The 21,039-nt window shown below is 34.1% G+C and overlaps 6 protein-coding genes and 3 non-coding genes across 9 annotated transcripts; 2 read left to right on the top strand and 7 right to left on the bottom strand.

Moving 5' to 3' along the window:
- Positions 1-306: 306 nt before the first annotated feature.
- KRE30 (ATP-binding cassette family ATPase) lies at positions 307-2,886 on the top strand (the record flags this gene model as incomplete). The annotated part of the gene is made up of 2 exons (XM_020219309.1): positions 307-2,113; positions 2,588-2,886. 2 exons carry the CDS (start codon positions 307-309, stop codon positions 2,884-2,886), a joined length of 2,106 nt encoding a protein of 701 aa, XP_020075752.1.
- HYPBUDRAFT_t127 lies at positions 2,421-2,493 on the bottom strand. Its single transcript has one exon. It is a non-coding gene; the product is annotated as a tRNA-Ala (tRNA).
- Positions 2,887-4,370: 1,484 nt separating the features above from the next.
- Positions 4,371-4,444, bottom strand: HYPBUDRAFT_t126. Its single transcript has one exon. It is a non-coding gene; the product is annotated as a tRNA-Ile (tRNA).
- Positions 4,445-5,712: 1,268 nt separating this feature from the next.
- NMD5 (Nmd5p) lies at positions 5,713-8,871 on the bottom strand (the record flags this gene model as incomplete). Its single annotated transcript, XM_020222570.1, has 1 exon — positions 5,713-8,871. One exon carries the CDS (start codon positions 8,869-8,871, stop codon positions 5,713-5,715), a length of 3,159 nt encoding a protein of 1,052 aa, XP_020075751.1.
- A 386-nt stretch (positions 8,872-9,257) lies between these two features.
- Positions 9,258-9,328, bottom strand: HYPBUDRAFT_t125. The gene has a single exon. It is a non-coding gene; the product is annotated as a tRNA-Gly (tRNA).
- A 1,277-nt stretch (positions 9,329-10,605) lies between these two features.
- Positions 10,606-12,612, top strand: HYPBUDRAFT_149522 (uncharacterized protein; the record flags this gene model as incomplete). The annotated part of the gene is made up of 1 exon (XM_020220214.1): positions 10,606-12,612. One exon carries the CDS (start codon positions 10,606-10,608, stop codon positions 12,610-12,612), a length of 2,007 nt encoding a protein of 668 aa, XP_020075750.1.
- Positions 12,613-13,250: 638 nt separating this feature from the next.
- HYPBUDRAFT_7067 (uncharacterized protein) lies at positions 13,251-16,140 on the bottom strand (the record flags this gene model as incomplete). Its single annotated transcript, XM_020223629.1, has 3 exons — positions 13,251-13,457; positions 14,083-15,227; positions 15,558-16,140. The coding sequence occupies 3 exons, from the start codon at positions 16,138-16,140 to the stop codon at positions 13,251-13,253; spliced, it is 1,935 nt and encodes a 644-aa protein (XP_020075749.1).
- Positions 16,141-16,549: 409 nt separating this feature from the next.
- On the bottom strand, positions 16,550-18,644 carry UTP9 (Utp9p). Its single transcript, XM_020223292.1, has one exon. It carries the CDS (start codon positions 18,386-18,388, stop codon positions 16,607-16,609), a length of 1,782 nt encoding a protein of 593 aa, XP_020075748.1. The 5' UTR covers positions 18,389-18,644; the 3' UTR covers positions 16,550-16,606.
- On the bottom strand, positions 18,616-20,778 carry HYPBUDRAFT_110429 (uncharacterized protein; the record flags this gene model as incomplete). The annotated part of the gene is made up of 1 exon (XM_020218762.1): positions 18,616-20,778. The coding sequence occupies one exon, from the start codon at positions 20,776-20,778 to the stop codon at positions 18,616-18,618; it is 2,163 nt and encodes a 720-aa protein (XP_020075747.1).
- Positions 20,779-21,039: the final 261 nt, after the last annotated feature.

Below are 21,039 nucleotides of genomic sequence, written 5' to 3'. Positions count from 1 at the left end.
TGCTACTACTATTTCACCTACGGGAAAGTCGAGAAAACAGCTTAAGTAAGTGGAAATAGTTAAATTTCACTAGTTAGCTGGTGAATGTAGTGTAAAAGGTACAAAGTATTGTGGTTATATACCGTACTTCGAAGGGCCTAACAAAAAATTTTTTTTTTTTTTTTTTTAAACTCAACGAAGAGTGAGGATCATCTAACAAAAGTTTTTTCTTCATCGATTGTACTGAGTAAATTTTTTTTCACTTGTTCTTCTTTATTTTCAAGGATTAGACAATTCACTCCTTATTGATTGTAAGTAATAGAAACAATGTCTGCCGTTTCCTCATCTAAAGCTAAAAGAGAGCAAAAACGTTTGGAAAGAGAAGCTGCCAAGTCTGCAGCCGGTAAATCCACCAAGAAGACCAAAAGACAAGCAGCTAAAGATGCTGAAGAAAAAGAGGTTGATGATGCCGATGCTCAAATTGCTAAATTGAAATTGCAAACTGATGAATCTGGTATTTCCGATAGAGTTACCACTGGTGTTTTAGAATCATTACAAACCTCTAGAGATATTAAATTATCATCGGTTTCGCTTTTATTCCACGGTAAAGTTTTAATTCAAGATGCTGTTTTGGAATTGAATTATGGTCGTAGATATGGTTTATTGGGTGAAAATGGTTGTGGTAAATCCACTTTATTGAGATCCTTGGCTGCAAGAGAATTCCCAATTCCTGAACATATTGATGTTTATTTATTGAATGAACCAGCTGCTGCCACCGATTATTCTGCTTTAGAATACGTTGTTAGAGAAGCTGAAGCTGAAATGAAGAGATTGGAAAATTTGGTTGAAGATATCATTGTTAAAGAAGGTCCCGAAGATCCATCTTTAGATGGTTTATATGAAAAAATCGATGAAATGGATCCTGCTACTTTTGAATCAAGAGCTGCAGTTATTTTAACTGGTTTAGGTTTTAATTCAGTCACTATTAAAAAGAGAACCAGAGATATGTCTGGTGGTTGGAGAATGCGTGTTGCTTTAGCTAAAGCTTTATTCGTTAAACCAACACTTTTATTATTAGATGATCCAACTGCTCATTTAGATTTAGCTGCTTGTGTTTGGTTAGAAGAATATTTGAAAAGATTTGATAGAATTCTTATCTTGGTTTCTCATTCTCAAGATTTCTTAAATGGGGTTTGTACCAATATGATTGATATGAGATTAAAATCAATTCAATTATATGGTGGTAATTATGATTCTTATGTTAAAACTAGAGAAGAATTGGAAACTAATCAAATGAAAGGTTATCATAAACAACAAGAAGAAATTGCTCATATTAAAAAATTCATTGCATCTGCTGGTACTTATGCTAATTTAGTTAGACAAGCTAAATCTAGACAAAAAATTTTGGATAAAATGGAAGCTGATGGTTTAATTCAACCAGTGATTCCTGATAAAGTTTTCTCTTTTAGATTCCCTGATGTTGATAAATTACCTCCTCCAGTTTTGGCTTTTGATAACATGTCTTTTGCTTATAGTGGTAAAAAGGAAGATAACTTATTTGAAGGTTTAGATATTGGTATTGATATGGATTCAAGAGTTGCTTTAGTTGGTCCAAATGGTATTGGTAAATCTACCTTATTAAAATTATTCCAAGGTATTTTACAACCTCAAGAAGGTAGAGTTATTCAACATACTCATATTAAGTTAGGTGTTTACTCTCAACATTCTGCTGATCAATTAGATTTAACTAAAACTCCTTTGGATTTCGTTCGTGATAAATTTTCTCATATTTCTCAAGATTATCAATATTGGAGAAGTCAATTAGGTCGTTATGGTTTAACTGGTGAAGGTCAAACTTCTCAAATGGCTACTTTATCTGAAGGTCAAAGATCAAGAGTTGTCTTTGCTTTATTAGCTTTAGAAGCTCCTAATTTGATTTTATTAGATGAACCTACTAACGGTTTAGATTTATCTACTATTGATTCCTTAGCTGAAGCTATTAACGCTTTCAACGGTGGTGTTGTTGTTGTTTCACACGATTTTAGATTATTAGATAAAATCGCTCAAGATATTTTTGTCATTGAAAATAAAACTGCAACTAGATGGGAAGGTTCTATCTTGGACTATAAAAAGAGTTTGGCCGAAAAAGTTGTTATCTAATCTACTCTCTCACTCAAGAGACGTATACAATCATGTCATATTATTTTGCTTTTTTAGTTATTCTTTGTTTTCTTCCATATTTATAAAGTTTTTTTACTAATGACTCTTTTCTTCAACTGTTTTTTTTTTTTTGTTCACTTTTTTTTCCATTTTCTTCGTATTTATTTTCCTGTTCTTTAATTTTATATTCCTTATTATAATATAGTCTCTGTAGCCGATTTATGGATACCGTCTAGAAACCCAAAAAATGATCAATATCCCGGTTGCAAAAAAATAAAAAATGGACGAGTTGGGAGTCGAACCCAAGACCTTTCGCATGCTAAGCGAACGCGCTACCAACTACGCCACACGCCCAGATTTTGTTTGGTAAAACAGGATGGTCTACTAAGTCGGTATTATTACCATATGACAATCGTGTTTTACTATTAACGGTCGGCTCTTAACTTAGTCTTTCGCTCAATAATTACAATGCAATTCTCCACTGTCGCCTTATTCGCCGCCGTTGCCGTCGCTGCTACCGTCACCGAAACTGACGCTTCTTCTACTTTGGTCACTGTTACTGACTGTGCTTCCACTGTCACTGACTGTCCAGCCCACAAATCTTCTGAAGCTCCAGTTGCTTCTACTTCATCTGCTGGTAACTACACTGCTCCAGCTAATGTTTCTTCTGCTTACGAAGCTGGTGCCGCTAAACAATTTGCTGTTGGTGGTGTTGCTTTAGCTGCTGGTGCTTTATTAGCTTTATAAGTTGATTGATTTACTATTGGTAGATTTTATGTATTTTTAGTTTAATTAGTTCACTTCTTATAAATCCATCATATAGCATGGTATAATACACAACACTTATTTAAAAAAAATAAAAAAGGTCGGCTTTTTTGCGCTTTTTAAATTCAAATTATGGGTTTTCTTGACTTAAAACAGTCTTTCCCTGTCAGATCGTGAAGGTCTGGCGGTGATCTCTGGGCCTGATTTACATCAAGGCAGATCACAGACATCATCAAGCTGAGGTTTAAGCAAAGGGTGTTACAAACATCTTTTGTGAAACAACATCGGAAGAGAGCATCTTTTACGAGAACAAGTATATAAATAAGTAGGCATTTCCTCATCTGATGGAAATGCCTAGAAGACTTTTTGTGGTGTGGACCTAAGTGGCTAATCCTATTGGTTAATGGATTGAAGATTGGATCGATGCCCTACAGAGAGTTTTCATTCGGTAATGACAATAATAATATATATATATTCTACTTATGGCTTTTACTATATTAGCATTAATTGTAATAAAGTTATTCTCTCTTTAATAACAGCTAAAAGATTAATCTAATTAGTAAATTAATCCACCACTAATCGTTATTAGTATGTATCTGACTAATAGCTAACTGCGTGTGTTATGGTCGTCCAGTCTGGTACAGGTATTTATTTCGTACATACTTGAGGACGATAGAGGTCTGATCTACCCACACAACCCGATAAACTATGATTAGTAACTGGTTATATATACTTCCAGAACTCCGACCACTATTCCTTTCATTAATTTATATAAGAAAAATTGACATTTATTCTTTCCAGCAATTAGACTATTCTTTCTAAAAAGATTAAGAGCTAATCTGAGACGTTTGGCATGTTCTTTAATGGTTTTAGAGTAAATATCGTCAAGATATACAACCATGAATTTATCAAGATATGGCTGCAAAACGAGGGCGCGTTAGTTAAACCAAAGGGGTATACCTCCGCACACATAAAAAGACTACTAATAGCCAGCCAAGTGACAGTGTTGGACTGTCGGATATCAGCGGTACACAGGACTTGCTTTATTGCAAGAACAATATCCCTTTAGTAGCTGTTGAAGTCAAGCGTCCGTTTTAACAAGTTGGCCGAAAAATTAATGAATCAAGTACGGCTTTTAAGTCAATCATAAAGCAAGTAGGCAGATACCTCCTGGGTTGTCATACTACTCGTGTGGCAATAACTAATCTCCATCACTCACTTTTCATAGAAATTGACGAAACCAAAGTAAGTCAATTAAAAGATTCTACAGATAATCAGGCTAAAGTGGAGATTCCGGTGGGTTACAAGTTATTCGCTTTGAGTAGTCTGGTCATATGAAATCCTGAACTATTTTTTTTTTCAATAGTGAAAAGAAGTTATTCACGACAAAATGAAGAACGAAATCAATATATAGAAGAACCAGAAACTTGTGTGGTGGATGTTAAAGAGATTAATTTGCAAAAAAATGGTCCCTAGCAGGATCGAACTGCTGATCTTGGCGTTATTAGCACCACGCCTTAACCAACTGGGCCAAGGGACCTGTTTTATGAAATTTTTGTAAATTGAGCGTTTTTAAGCAATATAAATTTGTATATTGTTTGGTTTGCTAACATAATGAAAACCTCGGAGAACTAGATTTTGGGCGCTTTTCGATCCTCAGTCATGAAATAGTGATCTCAATAATCCTACTTTTTAAGTGTTTTTAGAATATTGTTAAAAATGAAACTTATAATTCACGTCCAGTTTAAATTAGTTGTTCCAAAAGATTTTTTTTTTTTTTTTTTAATCTTCTAGGAATTACTATGGGCCAGGATGTAAGAGTGCTTTAATTTACTGGTTTAAAATTATGTTCACGTTTCTGGTACAAATGGCATGCCAGTCAAAATTAGTTTGACCATTATTGTCTCTTAATAGACCTGAGGTATTCTAGCTTGAATAGTCATTTTAAATAACCAGCATATCCTCTGTTATAGCCAAAAAAAGATGATATTGTTTTGAGGAAGGTCTTTTTTAATTGAAGCTGACAATTAAGAATAAATTTTAGTGTAAGGGGGTACAAATCACATAAAATAGGGATTTATATGCTGTAAATAAAATGAACAGTATTGGACCATGCGGTTATGTGCTACTAATGTGGTTAGTCACGTATAACTTCACACATGCTTTCATTGTTGAGTGAGCTCAATTCAAATTTAAAGTTACCCATCTTGTTCCCCAAAATGACTAGAATAAAATATTTAAAGGAAGGAACGAGCTACCTAAGAATGACTTATTAAAAACCTAAAAGTATTTCTTGTCTTGCCTTTTATTTTTAACGTTATGGCTACCATTATTAACTTTGGGTGAACATTCTCAAGATTAAAAATCATTTATGCTACTAAAAATTTTTATATTTTATATTTACATATTTTGTAATTTTTTATAATTTATTTTGCAGAAACAAATCCCTCGCCGGACTTGCTATTTATCTAGGAAAACAAACCCAATTCGAGCATTTGGAGAAGAAACGGCAGTGAATGTGAACTAAAGATACCAAAAGCTCATAACACTGATCAACTTGTATTGATGACTGAAAACTTTTGCAGCCATTTTAAAGCCTAAAAAGTTGATTATATGATGATGGTATTTAATTAAAGCGATTAATTGATATTGAAAGGTGTTATCAATTTACAGAATTATAAACTTCTCGTTCAAATATAATAAAGTTACATATAAAGGAACAGAAATAACTAAAAGAGGGTATTATATATGAGTATCACAAATTTGATGGATGCGAAATGAAGAAAATCAAAAAGATTAAGAAGTAGTTTATTCGTGTTGATTATCGAAAATTTGTCTAATCACGTTCTGTTGAGAATCGTTAAGGGTACCAAAGACCAATGTATAGGTTTTTGGATTATTGGCTTGTAAAGATCCACCAAATTCACGAAAGATTTGAAATGCGTCAATATTATCTAACGGGGTAGTAACTAAAGGATCCTCAACGATTTGTTCTTCATCTTCATCATAAAAGCCAGAATTTTTCAACTTAGAGTTTTCCTCCAGTAAGAAATTCATGTATGCTTGGGTTGAGTTTTCATCTTTATCGACACTATCTTCTGAAGCAAGGTATTCGGAAACCGCTTCTGCTGATAATTCATCCTCATCATCCCAATTTTGGTAATAATCTTGGCTCGAGGAAAAGTCGGTATATGAGAAAGTTTGACGTTTCTTTGCAAATGATTCAAGGGCATTTGGGAGTTCACTAAATAATGCAACAAGACTGGTTCCTAAATGCTCAACAATTGATTGGTCTAAACTGTTGAATGCATTTGGGTTACTGATTAAGCTTATTAAACCCATAATTGATAATTTCAAGTCGAAAACTCTTTTAAGCATTGGAATTAAAGTGAACCATCTTCTGAAAAAATTATTCAACATTTCACGTTCCTGTAAAACACTCAATGTTAAAGTTGGTTCGTATGTTAATGCACCAACAATGATGTTATTTATGTTTACGTCAAAGGAAGTGTTTCTAACGAGCTGCTCTTCATTATTCACTGATTTAGCAACTTGTAAGAAACTGGTAATGATAGGTTGGATGAAATCGGATCCGTAATTTTGCAACGATAAAATAAAAGTTTGAGCTAATTCAGCAGCAAAGATAATATCATTAAGACCAATGGCATTCGATTCACTAGCAAGTATTATCTTAATTATATTGAAAAAATTTGATTGCAATTGAGGGTTTTTTATGAGTTCATCTTGACCAAAAATCAAGAAGTTCTGTAAGCATTGAGTAATTTCTTCAACGTACATCAATGCAATACCATCTTCAAAGGTTTCACAAAGGAAGCCAAAATCTTTCCACATTATTGGTGTTGTATATCTGACTAAGAAAGTAGAATTCTCCATCAATTCGCATACTTCTGCTAAGAAATCATCAAGTCTATTAACTAAAACAAATTCAATGGCTGGTGAAAAAACTTCTTCTAATTTAGTACAAATTTCTTTTGAATTCTCGAAAGAAAGTAGAACTGTGATCATAGTATTTAAAAATCCAATAGCTGCCATGACTTTTTCTGATTGATCTTCGTAGTCACCATTAAAATCGTCAATATCGACTTTTGATGCTTCATTAATTTCATAAGCTAATCTCATAAATTGCTCAACTAGTTTAGTCATTAAATCCACACCAAAAGGTTGTAATTGTTCTGAAAAATTTTCAACACATTCTTGCATAACTGCAGAAATTGCATCATTATCAAGTTCATTGGAAAGTTCTAATAATTTAGACATTGTTGGTAAAATTATGGTAGATAAAACTTCTTGAAATTGAGGTAATCCTAAATAAGCTTGAATAGCTAATGCACATTGTAAATTAACTGGTAAACTTGAATTTTCATCCGTGTTAAAATTATTCAATATACCATGAAATAAAATTGATAAACTTTCATTATCTTTTAATTCTAAATCAGAGAATTTTGAGCAAATATCTAAAGTTTCTGCTTTTAAAAAATCGAATTTTGAAGTTAAATTCGGAAAAACTAAATTAGTTAAAAATGGTTCCATTTGGGAATAATAAGGAGATGAAGGAATAACCACATAATGAGAGATTCCACCAATTAATTTTAAAGCACCATCTTTCTTTTTAGCAATTTCCAAAGTTTCTGGTTGTTCTTGTAAACTACTCAATTGTTTATATGCAAAAGTAATAATTGGTTCCAAAGTTGTATTTCTACGCTTATCAACAAAAGTAACCAATAAGCCTAAAGCAGCAGCATCTGGAGTGTCTAAACCATCATAAATATCAAAATTTGAATGAATATATTCATGAGGATCATTCTCAAAAATTTCTAAGATATGATCAGAAGGACATAATAAAGGATAAATTAAATGAGAAACCAAATTTTCAAAATAGGGTTTGATAAGAAGCCAAGTCTTTTTTTGAGTTACACCATGACTTAAAAATTGTAAAAGATGATAAAGATTTGAAGAAGACAACCACCTTTGATTATGACACCATTGTTCAATAATTGATAAATAAGTATTAAGTATTTGAGGAATGAAATCATCTAGAAACATATTATAAAAATCTTTATAATTAAAATTTCTTGATAAACTTTTAGATGAATACCTAGTGAAAAGTCTATTTAAATTTGCAACTGACCATTTATAACATTTTGAAATTTGTAAGAAATTTTTTTCTTGTTCACTAGCATTAGAATTAGTAACATATTCCGGAGGAGACATATTAGTAATTGAACAATGAAATTCAGCCCAACTAGTTAACAATTCTCTTGTTTGTAAAGGGTGAGGTAAATCATAATAAGTAACAAATTTATAAGCTTTTAAAATTAATTTTAATATTTCTGAAGTAAATTCAGTAATATTTTCATGATGAGCAAGAATTGAATTCCCAATATCAAGTAAATGAGGGAAAACTTGAATAATTATTGGATCCAATTCTTGTCTATCTTCATTAGTAACCCATCTAAATTTTCTTAAAATTTCAGTAAAACATAATAATCCAGTATATAAATGAGAAAATTCTTCATCCTTCATCGAATTGTTAGGAACTTGTTTCAATAAGTCACAAGTAGTCATTAAAATATTATCCCAATTCTTTGGATATTCATTACTCACTAAAACTCTCAAAACTGGAATCAATTGTTGTTTAGTATTATAATCACTGGCAACTAAAACCGGTAATATTCTATCTTTAATCACTGGTTTCTCATCTTCATCTATCTTATTTGGACTATTCTGAGACCAATTCTTAATAACTCGATTCTTGAAAAATACTGCAGCTGCTTTTCTAATTGCTGGATCAATTCCTTCTCCAGTCGACGCAATTATATCAAGACACCCTCCAAGAAAACCAGGAGTAATCACTAAACGACGAAGCTCTGCTTCGGCTTGTGTTCTAACCGATTGATCTGCTTGTAGAGTTGCAGAGAAACATTGCAATAAGAATTGAGCATCCATGATAACAATTTAGTCTTTATGACACGTACAAAGTCTTTCCAAACCAGCAGAACTATCTCTAGATACCTTGGAAGTGGATCCTCTAACAAATCTCCAACTTTCGTGGTGGTTGATACCATACAATCACTATAAAGTCAATCCTGAAAACTTTTTTAAATCTCTTCATTGACTAAATTTTTTTTTTCCAGCTTCAAAATTCCTGCACATTTGCAGCTCGCACCAAAAAGACATTAACGACAGAATCTGATTCCTTTGGACCTCAATGCTAGATTGTTATAGTTAAGCACTGGTACTTGGTCGGGGAGGCACGGTTAGTAAGGGGAGGCTCGATCTTGGGAGTTGTTTAAGCAAGGCTTAACGGATGGAAAAAAAAAAAATTAGACTCATGCAAGAACCGGGAATCGAACCCGGGGCCCAACAATGGGAACGTTGGATTTTACCACTAAACTACTCTTGCCAAAAGTCGAACTTCGTTAGCGTCTTTGATGAATATAAGGTGGTCACTTTCATCCAAATTTATTTGTATTCTTGTAAGAAAAGGACCAAAACCTATCATCTACGGAGGTTTTGGCCTCCTAGAACTCCAAGATCAATTACAGGGTAGACGGGCTAAATACATTTATAATATTTTAACCAACTACAACAACGACCACTACATCTTTTTCAGGCACAAGATTCAAACCTACGTGAATAAGCTATATGGCCAAACAATAGTCACTCCTTTGACCATTAAAACGGTCCCGTGGTATGTTCTTCTCTTGGGTTTCCACGTCACCTACCGAATTTATTTTCAAAACCCCATTATCACCTCCCCAGACTTCACTAAGACAGAACAACGATATGTCAAGGCCTGGGAAACACTCATCAAGCCACACCTCAAAGATAACTTCAATCGTCTACCTCCAACTGAATACATTTGGGAAGAATACAACGCACCCATGACGCAACCATTGCCAGATACCTCTTTTACAAATCTTCCTACGATTAAACCGGATTTTTTTCAAAAGACCAGCTATAAGCACCAAATCACCAAATATAAAGACAAAGACGCGGAACTTGGGTCTAAACAGCTCACAGCTCTTGCTTCTTGCTCGGCAGACAAATGGAAAAAGTTTTGGAAACATATCAAGACCTTCTATTTCTCTCTCGACGTCACATCCATATCTTCAACCTAGGTCTTAAACTATGGACATTTGTGAACAAGCCCCAATGCCTGTTTTGCGGTCGCCAGGTAGATCCCAGATTTTCCCGGGACCTTATTCCAGACGAGTTTCTCACCCATGTCTATCTAGAGTGCCGTGCAACTTATCTCATTTGGGCTTACTGCCAGTATCCTTCGACACAAAATGTCCCTGACAGAACTTGGTCTCTTTTTATCGCCAACGCTTCTCTGGACACCAAGCAAATCCGAACTATTAATATATACCACCTGATCCTTTTAAAAGTTCAGGACTTTCGACTATCGCAGAAGCAGGAGTCAGAAAGACTTCCTGCGTTACGCAGAAAGGCTGCGAAAAAATTGGTATCTTATGATATTTCGGCACTCAATCTATAAAGTAAACTAAGTAGTTCCTTGGGAACTCACACCAAGAACCACCATCGACTCTACCACTCACACCACCTCAAACATCTCGAATAAACATAGTGTTTCCCATTCCAGGTATATAATAGTGAATAACTATTAGATATATAGTGATATACGTAAGAAAAAAAAAAGAAAAAAAAAAACTTATTATGTCAACTACTGACCCAAACAATTCTTTAAATTCAACTCAGTTCACTGCCATCGATTCTACCAAGTACGCTTCACCTTCCAAAGTTGATCCTGAGCCAAACATCGATCCAGGAAGCCCTATGGTTCTTGATGATCGTGAAACCGTCCCTCAACAACCCATTGAGAATTCTTCACCAAAACCTACTCAAATCAACTCCTTCGAGGCTCAAAATGACTGCCCTGAACCAGGCAACAATCCTATGGACACTTCAGATCTGAGTGACTATCCTGGGTTTGATACGTCGCCTCCAAAACTGGCCACTAACAACATTAATTCGTTAGTTATCAAATCAACTTACGGTAATCACACTACTACCTCGGATATCACTTACTCCTTTTCCGAGGGTTTATATGATTCTCCAGAAGAAGCTAAATCTTCATCCTCTAGTTTAGTTTTACAAGAAGAAACTAAAACAAGGCAAGAAAATGGCATTGTTGTTCTAGACAATTTGAAAAGTCCATATAAAACTTCCCCTGTCTCTGCTGTGGAACAACAGGGACCACTTTGGAGTGATGTTGCATCCTCGAGCCAAACAAAACAATATTCAAAAGACAATACTTCGTTTGAAGACAACCATGCCACTCAACATGGTTCGGAATACTTGCAACGCCTTAGATTCGCTCGCAGTCGTTATCCCTGGATCAGTTTATCCACTGAAAACAAAGACCCAAAAGATTTAGATAAAGAGATATTTGAAGTCATTTATAGATTCTCTTCAACCAAAGAAATCACTTCAGAGATTGTCAATTTCCATGAAAAGTATCCAAAGTTGGTTGAACAATTCGATTTTGAATTCAAAATCTCTCGCTATTTTTTGGAGAGATTTGCTTCTAAGAAAAATAGATGGCAAGAATATCAGGGATTAAAATCTCTTCCGACCTCAGTTATCTATCGATATTTGACTCGTGATTCTTTAGAATTAAATGGGGAATTTGCTTTTGATCCCCCTCCAAATTTCCCTCATAATGCGGACCCAGCTGAAGTCACTTCGGCTCTATTAAACGCCCATGAAAAGGAAATGGAAATCAAACATCAACAGTTGGAAGATATGAAAAGAGCTGTTGAAAAACAGCTTACTTTGGTTCACCAACTTCAATCCGGGGTCAGGATTTTTCGTGGTCAATTAGGTAATCAACCAAAGCAATCTGCTCCAAATGTTTCCAGTGATTACAATGAAGCCTTACAAAAACTCAAAGAAGCTCAAACCGAACTTTTCAAGATAAGAGCTCGTTTTAACAGAGAAATCATTTTTTGTTTAAACATCTCCGAGATTAAGCAAGTAATCTTTAGAGCCAAAGACACTCAACAATGGTCTGTTCGTTATTGTTGCACTTCCCGTGACTCTTATAAGGCAAACCCCAAGAACAAAGCTTTAGAAGGCGATTTTCCCACGGAATATCAACAACAACAAGATCAAATCCAACATTATAATGGCTTAACTATTAACCTTCCAAAATTGAATAATGGTTCTTCAAAAACTGATAAAAGAATCAAAAAGTGTGATTACAGTTTCACAATCCAACTCAACGCCAAAAAGAGTGTTCTTTTTCAGATCACCACCTCTCCAAATATTCGGCCAAATACTTTCCTCAACAATATCATTGCAAACATGGATATCCGCCCAACTTTTTCCATATTGGAAACGAAACCCATTGCTATCAACAATTTCACCCACTCTGATTTTTCCCACATCGTTTCGTATGGCATCATATACCTCGAACTGAATGATTTGCCAGCCAAATCATGGAACAAAAACAATCAAACTGGTAAATTTGTGATTAAATCCAAAATGCACCATTGCAGTTTCTGCAGCCTGTTAGAACACTCAAGAGATACTTGTCTCAAACAAAAGTGCCACAGATGTTTCCAACCAGGTCATATTGGACCAAATTGTCCCAGGAAGGGCAATCACTTGAAGTCTAAACAACCAAAACCTCAAATGATTTTCAAATCCCAAAAAAACTAGCTCCAATAAGAGAGGAGGAAACAACAACAACTCATTTTCTACCAAATCAGCAACCGTTTTTTTGTCCTTCTGCGTTCTCTGATGAAGATGCTGAAGAAACTACCCAAAGTTATCATATTAGAAACCCTCAAGGAGAATCAACTCGTACATTAAACTCCTCAGACACCTAAAAAAAGAGAGTCCATCCAAAATCACAGATTTAATCCACTTTCTCCTTCCAAAACCTTCACCTGCAAGCTTCAAAAATAAAATTCCCAAAATATCAACAAAAACTCCACTAAATCTATAACTAAAATTTTTACTAAACCATTTACTTCAAAAACTTTCCCATCCATCGCCTCTTTCAACTGATTTTCCAACTCAAACCCCGACTCAATTTTGGATTTTTCTGATGAAGATTTCAGGGACGAAATCGAGGATGCCCACTATGAGGATAATCCCGATGAATATATGGGTGATCTGAGGATGATAACTAAAATCCTCCACCTCCCATATCAACAAATGCTTCCTTATAATTAACCATTAATTCGATTCCCAAGATAAATAGATACCTTTACCTAATTAAATGTTTTATTGATTTTCGACGATCTTCATCGGCCTCTCCTGGGGTCCTTACTTGTTGGCTCACTAAAACAGATCTATTTCTTATCGCCATATAAAGTCAAAACTCCATCTTCATTTATCATTCCATTATTGTGTATTTTTGGATCAAATTGCAAAGGTTTTAAATCTATATTAAATTTATATTTAGTTGGATACATTCTTAAAGAAAAATTGGCACATATATCTTCTTGGATCCGTTGTCTAATCCAGACAGTGGAAGTAACTTTTCCCGTGTTGGTTTTCTGCCCGGTTCTGCCTATCATTATTCGTTGAATAAATATTTTGCTGGTCTAATGTCCCCCTGTAGAACTATAGATATACTCTTCGAGGAAACGCTTTATGCTATATATCCCCTATTATGTTTTCATTGTTCAATTTAGTTGTAATAGTTTACACTTCCTTTTAAGAAAAAATTAAAGATTGACTTAATAAATAAATTAATCCACCACCATTCCATATTAATCTGTATATGCTTGGTTTGCCTGTGTGTAATACAACTGTGTTTTGCGACTTATATCTGTTGAGTAGCCATATAGAGCGGACTCTGGCCCTAAAACAGTTTAAGCATCGAATCTAGTACCTTCTTTGGCAGTCTGGGCCTTATCGTCCAGGTTTCATACATGTAGTTTTGTCTCGTAGAAGCTGTTACTTAGGTGGAGAGTATAGGAAATTTGCAACTTTTTGCAGCTTTTCATGAAAAACCTTGATACTACTTTTTTTGGCCCTTATCATACTAACAATAATACACATATAAACTAATCTTCTTAAATGGGAAATTACTTACGTGCACACATTACTTCACCTGTTTAACAGTTAATATGTGTATTAATACATCGAATATATATTATTTTGTATCAGGTTTTGCACCCCTGGGAGTTGCCCAAAGAAATAATGTTGATCAATCGTCACCACCGCTTTCTTCCTAAAAATATATTTAAGATCATGAATATCGTCAGAGTTATCGTATTTGGGCTCCCGGTTCTTAGCATGAGAGAAGTCCAAAAATACAATATTGCCATCGGCAACTTTGCAGTTTCTATTTGCAATATCGTGATGCTGGATCCCAATATCCCCCATCATTTCGAGTTGTCTGCATCCATTTTCAACCATTGACTTGGTGATTTTGGTTTCATCTTCCTCGATGTACGATAATAATAAGTAGAATCCCTCGATAGGGTCCAGGTCCTGGACATTCATGCGGAATGCTCCATAGTAATAAAGACTAGGAGTGTGGATTTTCTCTTCAGCAGATGCATTGTGTTTTGCAATCAGTTCATAACAGGATGCTTCTTTGAGGAAATCTTGAATACAAATATTGATCTCCTTCATGGTTGGATTCGGCCACCCATCGAGTCTAGCAACAACATCCGGAATGAAAAGCTTCATGACCACCAGATCGTCTTGGTTCAAGCCTGTGAGGACTTCATTGAAATATGGGAAAAATTTGCAAAGTAAGCCCACTTGGAACTTATAGACATGACTCCGGTGTCCTTGTCCTTGTAATACTTCAAATCCAGTCCACGATTCACATTTACCTTCGACATGAGAATTGCTCTTTTGGGGGTTAATATTACTATTAGCATTACTTTCTCTGGCAAGTGATTTCCCGATTCCAGCACTATGTGACTTATTGTCAATATCCTTTCTCACAGCTTTTATAAAAGCACTGACAGTTTGCTTTTGTCTTTCTGCGTGAAGCTTTTCTTCTTCGGCGGATTCAAAGAAGAGCCAAGCTAAGAATGCTGCTTGCACCGTTATACCCAGACTGCTCAAAGTGAATGATCTGTAGCGAAGCGGGATCACTACTTCAGTTTCAGCCGTAAGCTCTTTTGATAGCTCACCAATTTCTATGAAAAGGGAGTGGTGGAAATTAGTTACTATCGCACGAGTAGTATTACAAGCGATGAAGTACCTACCTACTTGCCTGATGATTGACTTAAAAGCGTCGCTCGAGTCATCAATTCCATCTTTGATCAAGTCACTAAAACCAGGACCCTGGAGTCCAACAGCTACTAAAGGGACGTTTTTCTTGCAATAAAGTATGTCCGGTATACCGCTGACTTCCGACAGTCGAATGCTGCCACTAAACTGGCTGTCACTAGTCCTGTGATGTGTACGGGGCATGATATGATGACCTGCAACAGAAAGAAAGTCGGTGGTTGGACGTCCAATGTAATTTTGAAAAAGTTCAAGACATCCGGCTTCATTTACTGGTAGGGACCAAGAAGGCTTTAATGAAAGGGTCAGGAGAATCTTCCTCCACGCTTTTTGACAGTTCCTTTCATCTAAATTCAACACGGCTGCTCTAAAACACCGCTGGAACGTTTTTAATTTGTTCAAACTTTGATCAGTTAATTCAGTTTCAAAAGAAAACACAAAGTTAGATAACCTGCTGTTAGATATAGAGCCATGGACACTCAGAAATGTATTTATGCCAATGCTTTCGAACTCAAGCGCCAATTGAATAGTAAAAAATGGGAATGCCGTATTGGCAAGAAGTGGTAAATCAATCTCGTCTGAGGTCTCTATCCGGCTTATTAATTTGGACTTGATCTCATACCTTTCCTCGGGAATCATCATTTCCAACAATTTAGGTGTGACACTGTTGATGTATTTCAACCGTTCACAAGAGTACTTGTTTCGCAATAATTCGTGCTCTTTGATAAACTCAATTCTTTCTGAAGAAGTATATCCGGCGATTGAAATAGAACTGACATAGACTAATCTATGGTCATTTAACTGATTACCATCATACCATTGGTTCCGATACCTTTCTTTCATAACATCAGGAGGAATGTAGTTGACGTAAACAATGTTGTCAGAAAGAAAGATCTCCATCAATTTCTCGGGTGGGATGTTGTCATCATACTCATTAAGTTCGTCACCTTGACTTTTCAAGATCTTAGCATAGTACTTTGAATTCATGTTTTGACTTGAATGAGTTCTGACTCTGAAGATGATCTAGTTGAATTTGGTATTTAAAGACTCTTGTCATTTGTGGTAAGTTTATGTTTGCAACTAAAATCAAAAAAAATACTCTGCTTCGGCTGCGAAAAGCGCAAAAATAATCAACATTGCGCCTTTCGTAAGAAATCAGCCAAAGAGAAAGTAGGTAAGAATGTAGTCAAAACGAAGAAAAGGAAGCAAATCCTTATTGCAAGGACCCCAGGTACAAGTTTGGGAGGTAAGTGAGATATCAGTTCATATCACCATTTTGAAGAATCTTAGGCTATCAACTCACATTAGAAGGATTTGTCACTATTTCAAAAACTCTACGGAAGAAGCGCTACTAGTCGACTTCTTAGCTTATAAGAATACAATAAATATCATTTACAGTAGAAGTATACATTAAATTATTTTTAGTATTAGTCTATTTACTAGTTATTGCAAACTACTGATCATCCTCTTCTTCTTCTTCTTCAACCAATTCGGCATCACCAGCATCAAACGTTTCATTTTCTTCGAAATCATCGTTTTCACCATTAGCATAAACGATTGACTCTTCCGCAAGAGTAGTTTGGTTGGCAAAGCTTTCATTGAAGGTCTGATTTTCATCATCTTGATTTTCATCATCATCATCATCATCAATATGCATATTACTTCTTAAATCAGCTTGTGACTTTAAAAGTTGTAAACGACCTTGTAATGCTAACAAACGAGGTAATAATTTCATACCTTTTTCTAATCCAGATTGCAAAGATTTTAAATTTCCATGTTGTTCTGCTTGTTTAGAGATAAACCCACCTTGTACGGTTAAAAGCCACTTAAGCCAAATGGATAACGAGCTTTTAGTGGTAAAATCTTTAGAGATTTTATGACTTAATATATCAAATAAATTGTTTGTGAGTAATGATGAATTTGGTAAAGTTGCAAATGAACGGATGGTTTCTTTAATATTTGTTTCATCATTATTTGATTCACATAATTTTATAATCTCTTCGGTATTGGAATTTCTTTCAATTAGCAAACCACTCAATTGTTTAGATAATTCATTGAAAGATATATTGACAACTTCAACTTGATCTGGAAGTAAAATATTAGGTTGATCATCTTCATTATTATCAATTTCTAAATCATTTATTTCACTATAATCAATTGCAATAATCCTTTCACCAATATCTTTTAACAGCCAATCAATAATTGAAAAATGAGGCTGATTTCTATCATGCCATATACCAATAAGTTGTTCATTGGCCTTAGTAAATAAATTTTTGAATAAAATCGAAGCATCAGAGTCATGAAAGTCAGTTTTAATAAGACCAATTGGTTTTTGTTCTAAGTGTTGAGTTTCAAAGTCAATATTAAAAATTTCTATACCATCTTCAGTAAGTGCCATTAATGCTTCTGCTTCATTTGAAGCGATAGTTTGAATATTAAATATTTTGGAACTTGAAGTTTTGAAGGTACTATAAGATTCAGGAGTACTTAAATTATATAAATAAATTAAATCACAATCATCTCTTGAAACAAATACGATATCATTTTGAATTTTTGATTGCTGTATATTCTTAATCCTTTTCAGTTCTTCAAATTTGGGAAATTCACTTACTAAAGACTTTTTCGATCTCGAAGTATCAATTAAAAATAAATTTTGAGAGCCCAAAAGAATGTATTGTGACTTACTAGTTGATCCATTTCCTTTATACTTTATTGACTTTAAAGTTTGAATATCCTCACCACTCTTTTTAAACTTATATGTCTTAGTTTTATTATTACTCAAATTGATCTCAAGAAGTTCATTATCTTCCTTGATACCAACGATAGACTGTTGTTTCAAAGAACCGGTCAAAGCCTTTAATTTAGTTTCGTTGGAAATTCTTTCAACCACTTCATCTTTAAATGGAGAAAATACAAGGAGATCACCGCTTTCTATTAGTATAATCAAATTAATTGATTCATTTGTATCATTAGTATCAATTTTTTCTTCAGATTTGGATCTCTTGGTACCTCGTTTAGAATCAGATTTGCTTGTGCGTTCAGCAGAAACCCAGGTGACATCACGGATTCTATCATCAGAGGATAATTCAAATTTTTTGATTAATGCATTTACAATGATATTTTCAGATGATGTCTTGTCGATAGGGAATATTTGCACCTCATTTCTACCCTTTTTCGAGATGATGTTGGCACAAAATGACCCAGTAGGATCAACACTAGTATATACACTTTCCATAGTATACTTTTGTATGTTTTCCGTCGAAAGAACTGGTCGAATATGGTAGTTACGTTAGATGTTTGAAAAAAGCGATGAAGGTCTTCGCTTTGAAAAATTTCGTAGGTGTGCATACAGACTTTTTTTTTTTTTTTGGTTTATTTGAGATGGGATTCGATTCCGCACGACTGGCGTATCAAAATTGCAAAATCAAAGAATAAGTGAAAGAGTGGCATTAAATGTATAAACTATTTAGATTCTTGTAATTCTATCATTTGTTGGACTTGTTGTCTGCATAGGTCCTTCAAGTCGAGAACATCAGCTTTGAGTTCTTCCACTTGTTCTGATTTTTCCCCGATTAATTGTAACATTGTCAGTTCTTTAGCTGATTTATTATCGATTTCGGTCTTGAGATTGTCAATAGTTGCATTTAAGTTTTCAACTTCGTCAGTAAGTTTCAATTTCTTTAAAAGTTCCTGCTGGGCTTGTTCTTTTTCCGAGGATAGTTTTGAGTTTTCTTCTTTTAGTGTATTCAATTCGATTTCAAGTCTTCTAATATTAGAGCTCATTTTACTTATTAATTGAATGTTATTATTTCCAGAGTTTGGCATCAAGCCACTTATGCTTTGATTGCCACTTTTCAAATGCGAAGAGAATGAATCGTCATAGTCATCGTTGAGATTAGAGCTATTGTCATGTAAGGAAGAGGATGAATTATTATGAGATGCATTTAAGAATACGCTTGAAAAATCCTTATTAATTGCAGGAGTGGTTGAAGATTCGCCAACTCTTATTTCTTGCCACGATGGTGATTGGGTAGGAGAGTCTATGCTTGGACTTGAATTTCTAAATTGAGATTTAGTTGGAGGTTCGATATTTATGTGAAGACCACTATTATTTAAACTTCTCATTTGAGGAAGAGGACGCACAAAAGATTGAGTATGGTCATCAATAGTAATGCTTGGACTTGAATCTTCCTTCAATTTAAGAATTTCATTATTTAAAGAATCAATCTTGACATTTAATTTTTCTCGATCATTATTGAAAATTACTTTAAATTTATCATATTTTTCTTGAGACTCTTTAATTTCTTCAATTTTTAAATTTAACTGTAATTTTAAATCTTGATTTTCTTTATTCAAACTTTCATAATTTTTCAATAAATCATTATATTCATCATCTTTGTTATTTAAATTATTTGTTAATTTTTTTAAATCATTTGAAATTTTTAATTTTGATTTTTTCAAAATATCTAATGATGCAGATAAATTATCAATTTTTGATAACAAGTTTGATTCAATTAGTTTCCAATTTTCTTGTGATGAAATATATTGTTGTTGTAAATTATGATGAGTTGTTGATAATTTAGCAAATTCATCATAATCAATAACTTTACCATTTTCAGAATTCTTTGAATCATTTTTAGTAGCATCATTATTGAAAGATTCATTTTCGATACGGAAAAATTCTAATTTGCTTTCCAATCTTGATATTTCATTTAATGATTCTTCCTTTGAATGGTTAATTTCTTTTTTCAAATTATTTATTAAATTATCTTTAGAATTTAAATCTAATACTGATTGAGACTTCATCATATCTAATTTAATATTAAGTTCATTCAACTCTTTTGAAAGTTTTTTCTTTTCACTTAATTCATTATCATATAATTTTTGTTGTTCTTTATATTTTGATTCCCAATTAAGAGATTTTTCCTGGTCAAATTTATTATTCATATCAGTTATATTTTTCAACTTTTCATTATAGGAATCCATTAGTTGATCTATTGATTTAAATTTATGTTTATGCAAGAAATTGTCCAATTCATTTATTTGTAATTGAGCTTCATTATTTTTATCAGAGAAAATTTTCAAATTTGATTCAAGTTTTAAATTAGATTGTTTTAAACTTTTGATAGTATCATTTAATTTCAATTCTTTAATTGATAATTGTTCACCTTCTTTTAATAATTGAGAGATTGTTTCATCTTTTTGAGATATTTTCAGTAATAAATCTTTTTTATCTGAGGAATTGTTATTTTGACTCTTTAATTTTTTCAATTCTTCTAATAATTCTTTATTTTGTGATTTTAGTGAGCTTAGTTCATCGTGATTGGCAGGGGAAGCTGGTCTTGGAGATGCAACTGGCGTGGACGCAACTGGAGTGGACGCAACTGGAGTGGATGCAACTGGAGTAGATGGTTCAGGAGGGAGAGACGTGACTGAAGATTTGGTAGATGATTTTTTACCACCTTTGGCCGCAAGAGCCAATCTTTCTTGAAGAGTGAGTCTTTTTCTTGTTTTCGGGGGCTCTCCATTAGGTTCACCAGTCTCAGTCTTTTCATCGGTCTTTTCAGTCTTATCATTGGTCTTTTCAGTATTTTTACCAGTCTCAGTCTTAGATTCACCGGCCATGACATTAGATTCAGTATCCTTGGTACTTTCAAGCTCACCGGCGTCTTTGATACTAGGCTCACTGTCTTTGCTAACTTCACCATTATCTTTGCTAACTTCACCATTATCTTTGCTAACTTCACCATTGTCTTTACTAACTTCAACTTCATCTTTGGCGGTTCCAGATTCGTGAGCTTCACCTCCTTCAGTATGATCTGCAGTTAGATCGGTAGCCTGATCGATCATATCGGTAGCCTGATCGATCATATCGGTAGCCTGATC

The sequence above is a fragment of the Hyphopichia burtonii genome (assembly GCF_001661395.1).
Source record: "Hyphopichia burtonii NRRL Y-1933 unplaced genomic scaffold HYPBUscaffold_5, whole genome shotgun sequence".
Taxonomy (NCBI): domain Eukaryota; kingdom Fungi; phylum Ascomycota; class Pichiomycetes; order Serinales; family Debaryomycetaceae; genus Hyphopichia; species Hyphopichia burtonii.
Note: the sequence above shows the minus strand (reverse complement) of the source record. Positions and strands in the feature narration are given on the sequence as shown.

Bases quoted from the DNA above. Each gene is read 5' to 3' on its own strand.
- UTP9 (XM_020223292.1), bottom strand. From the start codon at position 18,388: ATGGAAAGTGTATATACTAGTGTTGATCCTACTGGGTCATTTTGTGCC.